General features: G+C 43.5%; 1 protein-coding gene across 1 annotated transcript; it reads right to left on the reverse strand.

The window, feature by feature from the left end:
* Window positions 1-2,290: 2,290 nt before the first annotated feature.
* On the reverse strand, window positions 2,291-17,551 carry si:ch211-1i11.3 (mitogen-activated protein kinase kinase kinase 5). Its single transcript, XM_062399623.1, is given in 29 exon segments — window positions 2,291-2,847; window positions 3,609-3,685; window positions 3,781-3,878; window positions 5,122-5,234; window positions 5,424-5,667; window positions 6,076-6,181; window positions 6,272-6,457; window positions 7,015-7,180; window positions 7,508-7,676; window positions 7,922-8,120; window positions 8,466-8,623; window positions 8,714-8,819; window positions 8,931-9,067; window positions 9,529-9,656; window positions 10,662-10,795; window positions 11,097-11,181; window positions 11,701-11,767; window positions 11,770-11,785; window positions 12,881-12,940; window positions 13,240-13,344; window positions 13,585-13,735; window positions 13,942-14,101; window positions 14,633-14,745; window positions 14,916-15,101; window positions 15,261-15,367; window positions 15,579-15,747; window positions 15,893-16,080; window positions 16,665-16,804; window positions 16,908-17,551. Coding segments are annotated over 29 exon segments (4,014 nt in total). The 5' UTR covers window positions 17,257-17,551; the 3' UTR covers window positions 2,291-2,750.
* Between the last annotated feature and the right edge of the window lie 1,456 nt (window positions 17,552-19,007).

Below are 19,007 nucleotides of genomic sequence, written 5' to 3' on the forward strand. Positions count from 1 at the left end.
TCTTATTTTTCTCTCCTTTGCACGTGAGTTCAGTCCAGGACAGCGAGGGAAGACCTGTCCCATGGGAGCTGGCAAGGAAGAGGGTGAGCTCACTAATCCCATGAGGTCCTGGGCCTCCCAGTGTGGCACCCACAACCCCCCCCCAAGACCCTGACAAAATCCTGCTGACAGCAGTCCTCATTGTTTGCCCATCGCTGGCTTAGCTCCACTTCCATGCAGAGCAGAGAGGGAGAGTTCATTATCAAAGGATGAACAGAGGAACATTTATGACAACACAGATATAGTTTCCTTATAGCCCACTACTGAACAAATGTGGAAAACTAAAGAATGTGACAAAGAAATCAAAAATCTATTACAACGACGGCAAGAAGATCGATGCAGGTTTCAGGACATCAGCTCCATTGTCAGTGTGAACGATGAGAGAACACTGTAACCTTGACTTTGAGCTTCTCTCCGTTGTGAACAGGTTTTCTCCTCCGCGTTCACTCTGTGCCTCCCAGCGTCTGATCAGGGCCGAACAGGTTGCTTCCCATTAGCCGGACAATCCTAATGCTATTGTTACAAAGCTTATTAGAAAACTCAAGGGGATTGCACGTGCATTACATTCAATTATCTGTAATAAGACATGAGTTTGAGGTGACAGCTTCTATCTGTGTATCTCTAAGACAATGGGACTCATTATAAACGGAGCACGTTAGAATCAGTTTGTCAAACCCGACGACAGCTGCTGTATGTGAGTTTACATTAAATAAACAGAGAGAAACGTAAATATATGTTTTAATTTACCCCCGAACAATATTACACTTATACAACAACATATTATTATTATATTATATATAAGAGGACTGTATTCTGTATCATTTAAAACATGTAGAAACTCAAACGATTATTTTTGTCAAATGTCAAGAGAACCTTATATATTTATATATATATTTATCACAATAAAAGTGACGCAGCAGAGTGGAACAAGAGGCCGGGATGACGCCTAATTGAATTTGGTTGATGACGTGAGTTCATTTTCTTTTTGACACCCTCCAAGGACGCACGAGGAAGATTCCCAGCTTGATTTACCGGCCTCCCTCCTTTTTGTTGGTTCAGATTCTAGAGGAAGTAAATCAGATGCTTCCAGCTTCACTGTAAGAGGCCTGATCAGTCCACTGGCTCCAGCGGGATAAAAATGATTGGTAGAGTTTTTTTTGGACTTTGTGATGCTGATGAATAATGGAAGTCATAAACCAGATAGCAGGGGGGGGGGGTTGCTGTTGTTTGTGGGCTGCAGCATGTTGATGACTAATTCAATCATTGCTTAACAATTTAATAAAATGACAAATGTAGAACATCCTCATGGAATATCATATTTGTTAGTCATACATCATCACGCTCCAATTGTCTGGTCACACGAGGCCATGTCAGAGGGATATGAACACCTCATTAGTCATTACAGTTACAGCCAATAGCTAAAAGCCAGATAGTGACTAAAGCATTACTCATAAGAGTGAGTGCCATAACGCCCCGTCTCTCAATGAAGCCATTTCTCTATTAACAGAGCACTGGTGCCGACATGCAAGTGGCAGTTAACTAGTGTTTGTGCAGTTCATCATGAAAATGAAACATCCTCATCCAGCACACGACTCCTGAGAATACACAACAAGAAAGACTGAGGTAAAGAAATCAGGTACTGAATGAAAACGTCTTCTTACACTTACAAGAGATTTTGAATTACACCGATAATTCCAGAATATCTGATTTGCAAAATCCCTTTAACCACAGGACTGTCTAATTCAGTATTTATGTGATGTTGATAAGTGGATACAAACGTGCATTCATATCTATGTTTTCTTTAATTCTCCTCACATTTCAATACATCCAGGTAGACGGAAAATAAGAATTTCATGCATTATTAATTTTGAACCGTTGAACCTAAAATAACTGAATACCTGACAAAATGAGTCATCAGGAAAAACAAGTCCTCATTAAAACATTAGATCGACTCAGAGGAGTTGCTACAAGAGAAAACATGCACACTCTCACACACAAACACACACACACACACACACAGACTCTCACACACACACACACACACAAACAAACACACAATCACACACACACACACACTGTTCCTAGGCGATGTCAACACAGTGAAAACAGATGAGGAAACACGTGTGGAATTTAAAGACTGTCCACCACTTCATCACTTCTTCCAGCCGCTACGTCAACCCCCCCCCCCCCCCCCCACTCATTGGACCCCACTCCAAACAAACAGCTGCATGCAGATAAGAAGCCAGTCAGATGGATTCAATGTTCCTGTTTATTATTTGAGGAGATTTAAACAGGATTCATGGTAAAAACAACAGGTTTAGATACAGAATACTCTTGAAAACTTAGGTCCGGCTAAGTTTTCTGTAAAACAGCCTCATGAGAAGGCATCTTTAAAATAATGTTGAGCTACTTTGCAAATCAATCAGTACGCTACAACACAGCTTATTTATGAAGGTATAACTTCTTTTCCCACTTGCCAAAGCCCTGAGAAAATGTTAAAAAGAAATGCTAGCAAGTTTCTGGGTCCAGATAATTGTAGATGCACAAAAACCGGAAGCAGCGATCAGTATGTTTAAAATATAAATTCACGAGGTCCAGAAACTATTCGCCTGTACATCAGTTGTGTTCATCGCTGCTTCTCTTCCTCCAGATAACAGCACAGGACCGGCCTGTCAATAAGTCTGACCTTTGATGTACAACATCAGCGTCCATTAGAGGAGAGTGTCCTCGCTGTCCTCATTGTGTTTGCTGAGCTCTGTCTTTCTGCGAAGTGTGATGTCGGCCCAGAGTCGACACAGCATGCCGCCTCTGAACAGGCAACATGGCACAGAGGAAAAGAGATTTAAATAGAATCAAACATGAAACACATAACTTCAGCCTCTAGGGGGTCTCTCGATTACAACACTGACAAAAGACCTAGTTTGGTGATATTGTGAAGCAGCATAATAAACATGACAATCTGCTTTGCTTGAAGCTATAGAGATAACGGTAAACAAGTAATGATTTCAATGTGCACTTTTTACTTCACTTTTTTTTTATCTTTTATCTATTATATATTATTATTTAGATATGTTTATGTCTAAATAAATGTTACTTTGTATAAATATTAGAAAAAGGGAGTAAAATAAGAAGTAAATAGTGAGTAAATATATATTGTTTAATGCTTTTCCAATGTGTGTTGTATTTATTGTGTTTTTAAGTCTTTATGTTTCTATGTTCATTGCATGCACCAATAACCAGAGCAAATTCCTTATAGGTGTAAACCTACTTAGCAATAAATACTTTCTGATTCTGATATTGCCCCCCCCCCCCCCACCTGAATAAATTGTGGCCCCCTTAATGCCCCTGATCTAGAAAATCATAGGTCTGCCACTGCCCGAATGTTTAAGCAGAGACAAGCAAAGCCACAGGTGTATGACACAATTACCTTATGCTATATCTCACAGTTTCCACATGAATCAACTCCTAGATCCACTTGACCTTAGACACTGTTCTGTCCTCACCCCCACCACCTCTGAGCCACTTCCCTTCCAACATCTCTGTGAGGCTGACGGATGGAGGAGACTCACCTTATTCCACAATACATCAAGTCGTCCCTGGAGGCCATGTGGAGGAGACAGTCCAAGGTGAACTTGTGGGCGAGCAACTAGAGAGAACAGGATCGTGCAGGTGTGGATTAACGGAGGGTGGATGAGTAATACCAGCCTCAGCAGGAAGTAGAACAAGGAAGGCAGAGTTTACCTTATCAATGGTATCTTGATCTACAGGGACAGACTTGAGCCAATGCACCAACGCCTTCATCTCTGGATTGTGTGTTTTCTGTGAAGTCGATTCACCTCCTGTAAAGTAAAGACATTAAAACACCATTCAGGCTTCCTGTTCTGACACTTGGTGCAAGCTAGAGACATTGAATATGTCATGGTATCAGTGTTACACACAGACAGAAACACTCATTGTGTTTCCACGGCCAGACTCTAAAATCATTATCCGAACTGACGAGTCAAGTTTGAGCACATTAGCCGATGATGCGATGGTTTACGCCTCTGCCAGGAACCAGTCGAGCAGATATCCAGAGCCTGAAGCTGAGGTGTGGTTGGCATCCTCTGGTGCAAGTGTTTAGAAACAGTAATGAAACATCACTCAGCGTATTAATGAGCCCACGGAGGGCTTGGTCACCTCGGTGTAATCATGCTGCTGCTTGTGTGGCTGATCATCAGACTAGTTCTGACTAACTCTTAGGAAATGGCTAAAAACTAAGCAGATGTTCAAAGTATCCTCATTATCCTCAATTTTAATGTGGTTTATGTTACTTATCACATATTACCAGCAGGGGGAAAACAAAGAGTTACTGTTTGTAAATCAAGGTCCCTGATGGTGACACTTGACCCAGATCATGTACATTTCCTTGAATGTTGATTTGAACCTGCTCAGTGTCCTGGATATGGAGGTTTAGACAGATTCCTTGAAAGGTCCACATAACAACTATTTAAAAGGAAAGAATTGGATTTTTCCCAGTCTATTTTCTTACATAAATACAATATTTAGAGGGTGTGTTCCACTGTTACATTGTCATTTGGTTTTCCCCTTGAAAATGTCTCCCAATTACCTCTGCTCTGCGATGAACAGCTACGTACAGAAATAAAGATGTTTGTGGAATTTGTAAGTGGATGGCAAGATTTTTTAAATCTTCACTAATTTCCAAGGGAATAATTAATGAATCTTGATGAAAACAATCAGGCATGTTTAGAAGACTGATATTTACAAGTGTGTGCAGAGTTAATTGTAGTTTTATATGGGGACAGTTGGCCGAGGTGTGTGCTCTACTGATTCTATTCGTGTGTAGAATTCACAGCGAGCAAGGTCAAGTGATGATTACATGTCTTTCCTGTCTCTTTCACGCTCTCCCCTGGTGCCACCACTCAGCTAAACCAAAGGTGAATCTCATGGTGTCTGCTACACGTGAGAAAGACCAACTGGTGACAGTGATTCACCTGAAAATGTCCAGACTTCATGGGGGAAACAATATCGACCTCACCTGGTGCTTAGACCAGAGTGTCTGTGTGGTAAAAGAGAAAACATTACCGTCCGTGATGGCCTCTTTCCTCAGTGCATCTATCTGTTCCTGTTTCCTGTGGACTGAGCTCCTGAGCAGATCCTGGTAGTCCCTCTCCTTCTCACTCAGCTGACTCAGTAATCTGAAACACAGACAGCCATCGTCACTCAGCAGAAATGTCTCATTTAAACATAGATGTCTGATTGTGTGGTCATGAAAAGTCATTTTAAAGGCATGATTTCAACTGATGATTATTGTTGGACACATGTTGAAAACCATCGGAAATAGAAATAGCCTGGCATCATGATAAAAAAGAGAAGCTGAGTGTCACCTTTGGGTCTCGAGTCGCAGCTCTCTGAGTTTCTCGCTGAGGGGACAGCTGGTTCTGAGGACCAGGTCTGTGGGAGAGTAGCGGTCGGCGGTGGGCGTGATGTCGTTTATCTCTTCGGTTTCCTCCAGGTATGCTGGCGCCTCCAGCTGGTCAGGCACGAGAAGCACAGGAGTGTCGGGGTCAGAATTCAGCTCCTCAGCGGTGCAGTCATTCTCAAACGAGGACTGCAGCTGGATTTTCAGTTCTGAGAGGAAGGGGGGGGGGGGGGGGGGGCAGATGAACAGAAGCAACAATGACAAGGGAAAAAATCACTCACAGGAATAAACAACTAAATAAATACATGAAAATGGACAATTCCTCCTGAGCAGATGTTTGCCTTCCACGACCAATGCAGTCACTCTAACATTTGAAGAAATTCCTTAAAGGCAGACTTGAGATGAAATGTTCAAGAGGCCGAACACATGTTTTGTGAGGCCACTGTGACCTTACAACACCCAAATCTAGTCAGTTACAAAATATAAAAGACACTAGACAATGTTCATTTTTCTTTTTGTGGCAAATTGGATGATATTAGTGTCCAGTATTTGCTTGTCTCTCTCTTAGAATTAAAACCCATATTCTTATACTCATGTAGAAAAAGATGGAGCTCTACCTGGTAGCAGCACACAGATGGCGTCCTGTACCGCCTGCCTCAGGAGATTGTCCAGAGCAAACATCCAGTGAGGCTTCACCTGCTGCTGCTTCAGCACCTTCTTCACCTGCGGGCACAGCGGTTGGTTTAATTCGACCCCGATAAGACAAAGACATCTGAATAATCACCAGAAGAAAAAGTCTGCGAGCCGACTCACTGCATCTTGGAAGCTGAACAGCACCGCCTGCAGGCTGTTCACAGGTACTGTGGCAGCGAGCAGGGCTGCCCGGACGTCCAGCAAACCACCGGTCAGCTGCTTCCTGTCCGGGGAGTGGATGTTGTCTCGCAGGCAACCAATGAGCTTTGTGATGTGGTCTGCAGAGAGCGATGACCCCTTCCCGACCTTTGGACAGAAAAAAATGAATTCATAGATAAACAGAAATAGTAACATGTTTTTTTTTTATTGTTCTCATACTGGAAATAGTCATGGACAGGAAACGAAAACAAGTGTACTGTTTGTTCTGGGGCAAAGTGTTTTTAAGACCAATGCCAAAGTAAAAAAAGAGGTGAAAATACCTGCAGGCTCTAGGTGTTTTTCTTGTTATTAACTTTGCATGCCAACTTTAATATTAACTTTCCAGTCACTGCAGATAGTCGTGCCGGGCGATTGCTCAAACACACACAGGTACTAATATTGTTTGAACGGAGCAACAACATGCTTGAGCATCTTGAGCAACATCTTTCCAAAGACGGGATCCAAATATTCAGAGCTCGTTTGAGGAAACACGTCTTTGCCAATTAGCTCAGACTTTGTTGACTCTGTTAAACAGCGTCTGTGAAATATAATAACTGTTCAAAACTTGATGATGAATCAATAATCTGTCTGATAAAGAACTTACAGTTAACAGATTTCAACACAATGTTCTGTTGTGACTTTATAAACCCCACCCCCCCACCCACCTGAGGCACTGACTCCTGTATGTGAGCGATGACGTGAGCGATGTCGTCGGTGAGAACCCGGTGGAGAGTTGCTCTCCTCTCGCTGTCCTTCCTCAGCATGAACAGACCCATATTCTCCTCTGTTGAGGCAGGACTGCACATGTCCAATGTAGAGTCCTCTGGTATTCTGGACAGCAGGGGGCAACAGAGAGGTAAAGCACACCATGTCAACAACAGAGATGCAAGAAAAACAAGGGGTTGAAATGCTCAGAAATAGAAACACATGCCGACAGCAGCAAGATATTCAAATTAATAAATCAAATCTATGCAATTCACAGGCAATATATGGTTTATTTGGGCAGTGGGTATGGTGATGTTACACCAAAAGGATGCAGCCTCAACAGACACCCTGACTGAAACCTCACTGTGGTTTGCCACGTAAGATCCTGTGTGATTCTGCCAGACGCAGAGATTAGAAGGCTTTCATTTTTTGTTGAGTAATATTAAAACTCACGGCAGGAAGCTGCTGGTGCTGGGGGGGCTCTCGGAGGCTTCACGTGTTCTGAAGGTGTACAGGGATGTCCGGAGGTCCAGGGAACAGGACAGGTCGATAGAACCTGAGTATGAATCAGTGTCCTCAACCAGGATGGAGATGGGCACAGACAGGCTGCGCTGATAGTCAGCTGCAAACACAAGACGGTTGTTAGTGGCTTTGTGTCCCTGATCAAAATCTCTACCTGGTGTCATGATATTATCACACAAAATATGTGCAATAATAAAGGTTTGACAGAAATTCCCTTTAGAATGAGAATCAGAGACACAGAGACATAACCGTAACATTTAAAACAGATGTGAAAATAAGATCAACTGACCAAATGTGTGGTAGAAGAGCAGTGTGTGAGTTTAAAGTGCAGTGAAATCTCTTTACTAGAAAGGGAGTCTTTGGGTTCGGCTTCCTGCGGAGCCCTGGTCTTCTTCCTGGGGGACGACCGGAGGAAGGCGTTCGCCAGCAGCTCTGTGGCCGTGGCTCTGTCGTCCGGGTTTGGATCAAAACTGTTCATGATGAAACCTTTGGCCTCGTCCGACATGCACTCAGGAACCTTGGGGTGGATCTTAAACATGCCAACCTAGACAGGAATGTGTAAAGGTTACTTGCAGATCATCATTAACCTGTAAAGGAAATAGTTTATATGTCCATTTAATTTCATTTTACTACAGCAATATTATGTGCTAAATGATAATATCACCACGCTAACATGCACAAACAGACAACACAACACACACACACATAAATCTAGCATGCATCATCTGGGAATCATGAATGTCTGTGAAACACTTTTCAGTCCATCTAAGGATTGAGTCCAATTATCTGTATTTCAGTCCAAATCTATTAAAGTCCCTCTAACAACCACAGAAACCTTCATATCTTTCACATTTCTAACTATCAGCCATAACAACTTTCCCTTCTTTACCTTGAACATGGCCGCCTGGGGACTTCCCAGCTCATGAAAGGGGGGCTTGCCTGTCGCCATTTCTATAATTGTGCAGCCGAGGGACCAGATGTCAGCCGGCTTCCCATAACCCCGAGGCCCCTGGTCTATAATCTCTGGGGCCATATACTGAAGAGTTCCTGGTGAGAAATCACGAAAATGACGAGAATGCAGCGACTGTAAATCACTTAAGAAATAAAAAACATCGTTATATATAAGCAGCATCCTACCAGCAAATGTCTCAGTGCAGGGGTTGATCCCTGCTAAACGTTTGGAGGTTCCAAAGTCAGAGATCTTCAATACTCCACTGTACGTGTTGATTAAAACATTGTCCCCCTGCAGCACAGATTCATAATCGCACATTAAGATGGTCCAAAAGTTCTATTATGCAAAATAAAAACCTCCATATGACGTTTTCCTCACAGAGTCCCTGGGGGTTCAGCTCACCTTAATGTCTCTGTGGACGATCTGATTGTCGTGGAGATACTTGAGCCCCTCCAGGATCTGCTTGGTGTAGAATATGATGGTGGCTTCGTTGTCTTTCAGAGGCCCCCATTTGGAGCGCAGCAGAGACGACAAACTGCCTACGAGCAATGATGGGAAATAGAAAAAAATGCTGGTTCATTTATAGAATAGAATTCAATACAATATTGTGATAAATACGTTTTTTCCTGCACGTTTAAAGGGGCAGAGGGGAAAACAAAATATAAAAGACACTTGAGGATATTCATTTTTCTTTTTGTGGCAAATTGGGTGTATTTCTCAACTCTCAGCTACACCCGGTGATGTCAGACAAACATGTGGTCACTGTCCCTGGCTCGGCAGGAGTTCTCTGGAACCAACAACTTCCCTAAACAGGTTTTCAGTAGATGTTGCATTATCACACATGCATTTGAATACCTCAACACATCACAGTGGGACAGAGGGCAAATTCATTTCTTTTAGAGTTGGGTTAAGTGTTAGGTTTCCTCCAGTGAGGTGTGATCTTTCATTAAATATTTTTCAAGGCGGTCAAACAGTTTTGTTGAACTGTTGGGATCACTACCTCCTGGAACTTCTTCCATGAAGATCTTGATGAAACCGTCCTGACTCACGGAGCCCAGGTACTGCACGATGTTCCTGTGCTTCAGCCTCTTGTGCAGAGCGATCTCCTCATGCAGGGGCTGCGAGTACCTGGAACACGGGGCAACAAGGACAGGTTTGAGAGGAGGATTTCCTCATCGCTTAAACACCTCATTTGGAAATGTAAGTGAAAGTGACAACTGTAATTGCAGGGTATAACAACTTGTTAGGCCGGGGCAGTAAGACAATAACAACAATTATAATAATTATAGCAATATTATATTCATCATTATATTTAATGCATTGTGTGAGCACAGAAAGGAGGAATAACATGTAAGAGTTTAAAACTACAGCCTTCACTCTGGAGCAAAAATCGGTGTAATAATAATAGAAATAATAATAAAGAAATGTTTTTAATAATTATCAATATCAACCGATATTTTTTATATGGTGTTATTTTTGGCCTTATCGCCCAGCCCTACCACGTGAAATATAAACCATTTCTATACCAGACCAAATTATTACTACATTGCTCTTTTTTAAATTTCCATTCATAAATTGATGCACAGAGGATTTGACCATTTAAAAATACATTCATCACTCTTCCCCTGAACAACCCTAAAAAGCCAGTGCACGATGTCACATGACAGCTGCTGTTGCGCCACACTGAAAGCCCCCCCCCCCCCCTTCTGTTTTTTGGGATCTTCACCTCTTTCCGCTCAGCCTGATGATTACCACATCAGAGGAGCGATAGAAACAAACACTCTGCTGCAACTTGGACACAGAGAGCTTTGGCTCAAGTGCATCTAAAGATCATTTAAAGATCACATTTCCCTTCCACTGAATCATTCCCATGTGCCACCGAGTGCAGCACAGGCCTGAGCTCTTTGTGCAGATTGTGGAGTGATGTGCAAGGAATGAAAACTAAACACGTATCCGCCTCCCCCCAAAAGTTTCCTAAAGAGCAGCGGTGATCCAGAGCGTGCCAGTGAGCGTGGCGTCTGCCAAATCCTTTCCATTATGGCATTATGGAAAAAAAGCATTAACGTGAGAAACAGTGGAGCTCAGTGTCTCCCAGTGAGACACGACTCAGACTGAAAGAGGTTTGTCTCGTACGTGCTGTCCTTCTCGGGGATCTCTTTGATGGCGATGCGTACTTGATTGCTCAGGTCCCTCCCGGCGTAGACCACCCCGTACGTCCCTCTACCCAGAACCACCTTGTCCTGGTTCTCGTTGGTCTCATAGATGTACTGTGGACGAGAGGAGATCGGTATGAATGAGAAAGCACAAGTGGTGTAAGAGAGGAAATGTTACGAGAAAAGATGTTTCACTTTAGTCCCGTATTTTAAGAATAAAAACAAAAGTTACATTCTGGTGTGTTTATCAATTGACTAACAAAAACAGTAGACGGTGCCAAATTATGATCATCATCAGAAGGAATGTCTCAGTTTCGGAGAATTGACATTTTCCTCCAGAAGTAAACAATCCTTTTTGTTCTGCTTGTTGAGGCAAGCGAGGCCTCGAACAGAGAGTGAAGGCCGACAAACAGACCTCGAGTATTCCTTCAGTCAGACGATTCATGTCCTGAGCCGAGTCCTCAGCCTGCTGGAGCAGAGAGTTCACCAGCTCGCAGAAACTGGAACAGTGGGGAAAGAAGACAGTGACGTGGATGAACATGTGCTCTCTGGGAAGCGTGTGTTGAAGTGTGTTTCAGGGAGTATAAGTAAATAAACTAAAGAGACAACAATTACATAATACACAGCAGAAGCCTTTACACGTAAAACCAGTTGAGCAGAATTTATTTTTGCCAATAAAAATCCATAGAGCTTTAAGCCTCTTTCCAGAATGACCTCTGAAAATTATCCTGTGTGAGAAAATTTCAAGAAACGTTCCTCTTCCAGCCCGTTGAGTAAATATCCTAATGAGCCTGTGTGTGATAACAGCAGAATGATGTCTGGAGAATTCAGAGCAAAGACAGTCTGCAAAGCTTGTTCACTATTACCCTGTAATGATCTGTTGCAGGGTCCAGGCTGCAGGTCTTTATCTGCACAGTCAGTGGGCCAGTAAACATGTCACTGCCTCTCACGTACACACACACACGCACACACACAAACACTGTGCTTGCTGTATCTTTGAACCTGCATTAGTCGCTCACCCTTCGCAGTGAAGCTCGGAGGGGAAGCAGAGCTGGAAGTCGTCGGAGTTGTAGTGGACGTACAGGAGCAGCTCCGCTCATCATTCTTGAAACACTTAAGAGGGAAGAACACACAATTTAATTATTCTAAGATGATGGGACTCCAGAACAAATCTAGGTGAACCACTCACAACAACATCACCGCAACACATTCATATTTCTTCCCCATCTTAACTGTTTACTCCTAAATGATTTTGTGATTCGTCATGATCACTCATTACTGTCGCTACAGCACAAGCACAACAAAACAAGTAAACAAGAACCTCCTCTAACAGAATGCCCCCCTCTTTAGAGCACATGACCCTGAGGACCTCGAGGACCTAGCGCTCTGAGGCCGACCTTTGTATTTGGGTCTTTTAGCTCTATTCCCTGAGCGTCACTTTCAGTCTCCTCGGCATCAAAGTCTGGAACACACACACACACACACACACACACACACACACACACACACACACACACACACACACACACACACACACACACACACACACACACACACACACACACACACACACACACACACACACACACACACCACACACACACACACACACACACACTCACACACACCACACACACACCACACACACACACACAAACACACACACACAATCCTCTCTGCTGGCATTTCATGTGATAAGATGACGATTTTAAGAAACAGGGGGAAGACATTTTTTGTCACAGGGTCTACAAAAGTAGTCTCAAAATACAACTAACTGTTGGCAGTCCTGGAGCTGGGGATGGTTAGCTCGAATTAACCTTCTGCTAAAAAGGATGCGTGCACCGATTTAAAGCCTGTGCTATCAACCCGTTCACTGCTGCAGGAAGCAATAGCTCCTGTTTGAATTTCAGTATCAGCTTTAGGTCAACAAACGGTGGGAAGTAATTGATTCATTCAGGATATGCAGATAAAGTGTTTTGGGGGTAATGCTTAATAACTGCCCTTGTGGCAAATCTGCATACGAGTCCAAAGTACATAGTGGATGAACAAAAAGCTGCATGCAAATAGAAGCCTGAAGATCATATTGACAGAACAAAAATACGACCGACAGCCAAGGTTTCCCAGGCAACCCCTGTGTTTTGGGTCCTCTGGCGCTGCCGTCGGCCGGGACACACCCAGAACTGAGAGCAGATGCTTCACTGCACTTTACCTCACTCCGCGGATTGCAGAGGCCGGGAAAGTCCACTGGTGTAAGCCTTTCTGTGAAAATCAAAAGATGACGTGAGAAGAAAGAAGGAAAGGAGCAGGTTCTGCATGTATGCACAGACGTGCAAGAAAAGAGAAAGCAAATAAACTTCCCCGGGAGGAAGGAGGATCATAAATGTGCTTCACACATGGTGACGCTCAAGGAGACACACCTACACCCGTCCTGGATTAAACATTCACCGGATCATAAATTGGTGTAAGAAAATGTCCTTCCTCCTTGTCCTATTGAGAGTGTACTGCAGGTCACACATCAGTCAAGAGGGAGGCTTGGTGGAGACAGAGGGTCTACATACCTTTAAGGCTGTGACGTGTTTCAACTGGACAGTGCGACTTTCATCTTCCTCACTCACGCACACGATAGCCGGTTGCAGGACTTTACTGGGCTCCAGAATCAGCACCTGGAAACCAGCAGTTCATAAAATAAAATCTATTTCAAATCATTTAGAACAGGTCAACATGGAGAGAAGGTTGGAGACCTGGTTTCAGCCGGGGTCTCTCTGTGTGGAGTTTGAATGTTCTCCCTGTGTGTGTGTTTTTTATCTGGGTACTCCGGCTTCGGTGTGTGTGTGTGTGTGTTGACCAGATACCAGCTAACAGAGAGTTGTCTGTTTTTTGTTATCTATTCAATGTGGTCTTACCGGGCAGCGGCCTGTGGAGACCGTGGGTTTACAGGTCTGCAGCAGCAGCTCCATCCAGAAGTCCACAGTGTCCTGTTTAGGAGCCTTCACCTCCGGCGGCTTGGCAAACTGACGGTACAAGATGTACGTCTCCATAATAGATGCCACGTACCTCAAGAGGAACACACAGCTCTCATTAATCCACATTACATGAATATGGAAATAAGGCTGGAGGAATATTTCTAATCCACAGGGTTGTCTTTTTTAAACGTTTAAACGAAGCAGTCAAAACGAAACACACATGCTCTGGTGACTGAAACCTGATGATGATGATGAACCTGATAAGTGCTTAATCGAGATCTGGTGGTTGGACCTCACCATATCGGAGCCTTGAGCCGGTAGAGCTTCTCCGAGGCCTCGATGACTTTCCTGTGTTCGTTAACTAAGATGTTGGCTCCGAGGTAGAAGCCGACATCCCAGTAGTCCCTCATCATCTCCAAGCTCCCCTTCCGGCCGAGCAGGGAGCTTAACGTCACACCTAGACAGCAACGCATGGGCGCGGCACAAATCAATATATGAACCAAATGAATCAGCACAAATCATTTTACAAATGCAAATTACTGGGAAAACACATGATACAGCTATAAGCTCATTCAGTTGGAAAACGAAAAAGTGTAGCAAATATAAGGGTAATCTGTGCATCACATATTCTATAACACATCAATAGTATGTTTCATGACACAGTAAAACTAGAGACCATGAAGTTGTATTGTGTCCACATGCTCAAAGATTTGTTTTTGCATTTAATTGTCTCAGAAATACGGAAAAGAAATTGATTGAAAATCACATGATCTGAAAGTGAAAAATAACATTTGCAAATATGAATTAAAAAGGTAATACAACTCTCGGTGTTCACAACTGCATATGCAAATACACAAACACAAATACCAAACAATTTGTGTACACATTGAATCTTTTTTTTTTTTTTATCATTGTATGCATTTGAAAATCATATTTATTTCCCTCGTAGATCATGTGATGCAGATCTGTGACCCATTCTGTGTCTCACCTGATTTACGCAGCTCTATAGAAGTGTCAAACTCGTGGCCGGCTGCCATCAGCAGGACCACGTTGTTAATGCCCGAGTGCAGAGTGGGCTCCGTCTCGAAAGCTCGTCCATACCTGAGGAAACAACACAAAGATAAACACTACCTGGAATATACCACTGCACCAACACATCGGGGGCACGAATAATAATTCAAAGTAAACGTGCTGCAAGTATAATAACACCAGGCAGATGTTAAATACCTTAAGTTCTCATTAGGTACAAATAACACACAAAGGGGTCGTACCAATAGCACGCCTGGTCCCTGCTGCTCTGGTCCCTGCTGCTCTGATCGGTGAACGCGGAGCTCATGAACATGTCTTTGTAGATGCGTCCACACAGGCAGTAGACATCTGATGCCACCTTCCCCCCCGACTCCACCATGGGCAGAATGTTCTCCAGAGCCTTGGTGCGATCTCCAGGGTGGTTCCTCCTGACATGGGATCAAATGAGAAAGTATCAGCTGACGAAAAGCCCTTGATACTTCAAAAGGGCTGAATAAAGACTTCAGGCTGATGTTTATAAATATACTTAAAAAGACAGAAGGAGAGATTCCAGCCGTTTACTTATAGAACAATAGGAGCCACGTTACCTGTTGAGAGCAAATATGTAGTGAAACTGGATATTCTGATGTCTGGATACCAAACACATGGGCAGGTGCTTCAGAGTCTCCACCAGATTTATTATTGCATCATAGTCCTGCAATGAGATGGTGTAGAATTACCATGCATTATTAACCAGGCTCACATTTGATGGCATGCAATACTCTATTACAAGAGATCCTTTGAAACCTCAGTGGTGTTACATCTATACAGGCTCTTACCTCTATTTCATATGATTGTAAATAAACAACTATAATTCCACAATAAAGAATGCACACATACACACACATAAATGTCTGCACACACACCTGGACGTCCCTGTAGGACAATATCAGGTTCATAACTATGTCGGGGGTGAGCAGCTCCACGCTGTCCAGGCGTTTCTGGATGTTGCTCAGCTCGTCGCTCAGGGCCTGGCCGCTGAACCGCTCCCGGGCCATTCGGATCTCGTGCCGGATCGACTCCTTGAAGTACTCGCTGTCAGCGTCAAGAGCAGAAAGGTCATATAGCATCGGACTCAAGCAGCCAGTTCCGGTGTGTGCTGGTGCGTGTGTAATCTGAGAGGATGATGTTTTTGGCAAAGCACATGTCGGTGAACAGAGCCGTGCTACGAGCGCCTGACCTGGACTGAGTGTGAACGTTGCTCAGCAGATGCACCAGCCTCTCCACCAGCGGCTTGAGGAGAGGCTCCAGCTGGAAGCTCGGCTGCATCAGCTCCTTGATGCCGGTCATTATCGCGGTATCGCAGGCGAACACTTTACCCTGAGGGGACACTACGTACGGGATGAAGGTGTAACTTCCACACTGCTCCTGGAGGACGACAACACACACGTCACACAGGGACAAACTCTCACACACACACACATCAGCTGGCAGTTGTTTGGCTTTTAATACTATTTCAGTTCATATCTTACACACATACAACTGATTTCAAATTATCTTTGGCGTTTATCATTGATATAATATCTTCCTCATCTTCATCATATAAACGTGATAGGATAGGCTGGAATAGGATAGAACAGAATAGAGCTGAATAGTATAGAATAGGATTAAATAGAACAGGATAGGACAGAATGGAACACAACAAAATAGAATAGAACAGATTAGAATAGAGCATAATAAGATGGAAGAGAATAAAATAGAACAGAATAGGAAAGAATAGAGCAGACAGTAGGTTGATGTGAAGTTACCTTGAGGGCCTGCAGGTCACTGTGTTGTTTGTAGATCAGAATAGAATAGAATAGAATAGAAGAGGATAGGATAGGATAGAACTAACAGTAGGTTGATGTGAAGTTACCTTGAGGGCCTGCAGGTCACTGTCTTGTTTATAGAATGGAATAGGATAGGATAGGATAGAACAGAATAGAACAGACAGTAGATGGGTGTGTTGTTACCTTAAGGGCTTGCAGGTCACTGTCCTGTTTGTAACAGTACAGAATGATGTTGTTGGTCATGCTGAAACTTTCCCTCACTCCCAGGTGATAGAAGAGGGAGGGCTGACAGAAGGAGTCGCTCATCTCCACCACCGCTACGTCTGTGGAGTAAAAACGTCAGTAAGTTTTGAGGAAAGTTTGCGTAATTTGGAGCAGAGCGGCTGTCTGCCTGCGGCGTGCGTGTGTCCGCGTGCCTGCACTTGCCTGCGTTGTAGAAACTATCCAGGATGTCGGTGGTCCCCAGAGAGAGCCGCTCGAACGGAATGGTCTTGAAGGCGGCGTGTGCGTCCGCGCACGCTTCTTTCAGACTCTTCAGGGACAAGTTCTCCTCCGTCTGCGGCACCGACGCGTCCTCGTTCACGATGTAGGCCACGGACACCTCCCTGGTGCGGCTCCGCGGGGACACGAGCTGCTTCCCGGGGCCGCTGGAGCTCAGTTCCATCGCGAGGGAGTCCTGCCAGAAGCTCCCGGCGGACACACGCACCGGGTCCTTCCTCTTCACCTCGTGCAGACTCATGCGCCGGCTCATCCTCCTGCGCTCCGTGGTGAACATCTTCTTCTTCTTGTCTCCTCGGACTCAGCTCCTGCCCGGGTCGGGGCTCGCTCGACTGGGTTGCGTGTTTCTGAAAGTTCCCAGGTGTGTCTCCGCCTCGGCTTTCACCTCCTGCCACATTCCTGCTGCTCCTCTCTCCGCTCGACCCGCCCCCCTCGGCTGCTCCTGCTCCGCCCGCCCGCCCGAGCGCCGGTTATAGACTGAAACCAAACGCCACGGCCTCGACTCTCACATGACCCCTGCTGCTGCCACCGTACATTACTGAATGAAACTATACCAGGAATAATTAATTATAATAAAATAATAATAATAGTGGTGGCTCATTAAATGTCACTATCAAACCAAATTATACCATATCTCCATCTCCACAGAAACTCACAATATGAGTTCATCTCACAATATAAGTAACAAGTGGAGAAAATCTTTATATGATGTTTTATTTATTAATTTATGCTTATACGATTGTTTTAGTTTTTTTAATATGTATATGCCTCTCAAGGATTTAAAAAAGTTATATTTAATAGGAGCAGTTTATGAGTGCTATTATGAGAAAGTAGCCAACTTTGCCTTTAATTTTCTCATAAATTCTATCTTAAAATCTCCTGATACTTGAAATGCGGATAGTGTTGGTCACAATGAGAGAGTGAGATGAAATATCGGTGTCACCTCTCAAGGATTAATAAATAAACATGTTTAATATGAGCACGTTATAAGTGACCTTAGGAAAAAGTGACCAACTTTTCCACCAAAGCAAAACCATTGAGATCTCTCCTAATTTTTCAGTTCAGCTTTTCACCACACTAGTGAACCATCTTTCCCAAACAAATCCGTAGAAGATCTGTGATGACGAAGCAAAGCGAGGATCTGTGCCTGTGCTGGACCCACCTCCTCATCTGAGACCTTCTGGGACACACTCCTCTCCACGGGGTGGCGCCATTATAAACAGGAGGAGGTGTGGTCATCCATGGTTATGGGTAATTAAATAATAAAAAAAAAGTAATTTATATCAGAACCACAATTTAGACAAAGAAGTATTGATATAAAGTGGGATGGTTACAGTCGCTCTCTCTTATCATCAATGACACCCAGCACTTCATTGATTACTTATTTGTTCAAGACTCTCAACCTCTTTAATTCCCTCCGACATATTTACAATTTTATAAAATAATACAATTTAAGGTGTTATACACACAATTCTATTTTTATTTTACCAGGTACAATTCATAAGTTTTCCAACCTTCCCTGATTCTAAAGGTAAAAGGTAAATCTAAGTGTAAGTAAACTTTATAAACTAATTTGAAAGTTCACACCACCTGAAGTAACTAAATAAATGCTTGATGAAGCGTCCCAGGGCTTTTCCCAGTCTCCCTCAGGTGGTTATACTGGGAAGCCGCTCTCGGTAAACTCCCAACATCTCCTTCCTTTACCAACATTCAGATTCAATATTTAGACAAAAACGCCTACAATTTGTATAGTTTTTTTTAATTTTTTACCCACGCCCAATCCATCACCAAGCTCTTCTGTGGAAACCTGTTGTTTCTGGAAATCCAGCCAACAACTCAAACAGTCTAGTTTTGTCTGAATTTAGAAGTAAAACATTACAGTTCATCTAAACTTTATAACGTAAAGCAATTCTCAAAGCAGGTCTTTCTATTAGTGATAAATGTCCATAATGATTAATCTTCTTAATCTTATTATCACATAACATCTTTTATTTTTTTTTAATGTATTGAAAAACAAAGCTCAATAGA

The sequence above is a fragment of the Platichthys flesus genome, chromosome 11 (genome assembly GCF_949316205.1).
Source record: "Platichthys flesus chromosome 11, fPlaFle2.1, whole genome shotgun sequence".
Taxonomy (NCBI): domain Eukaryota; kingdom Metazoa; phylum Chordata; class Actinopteri; order Pleuronectiformes; family Pleuronectidae; genus Platichthys; species Platichthys flesus.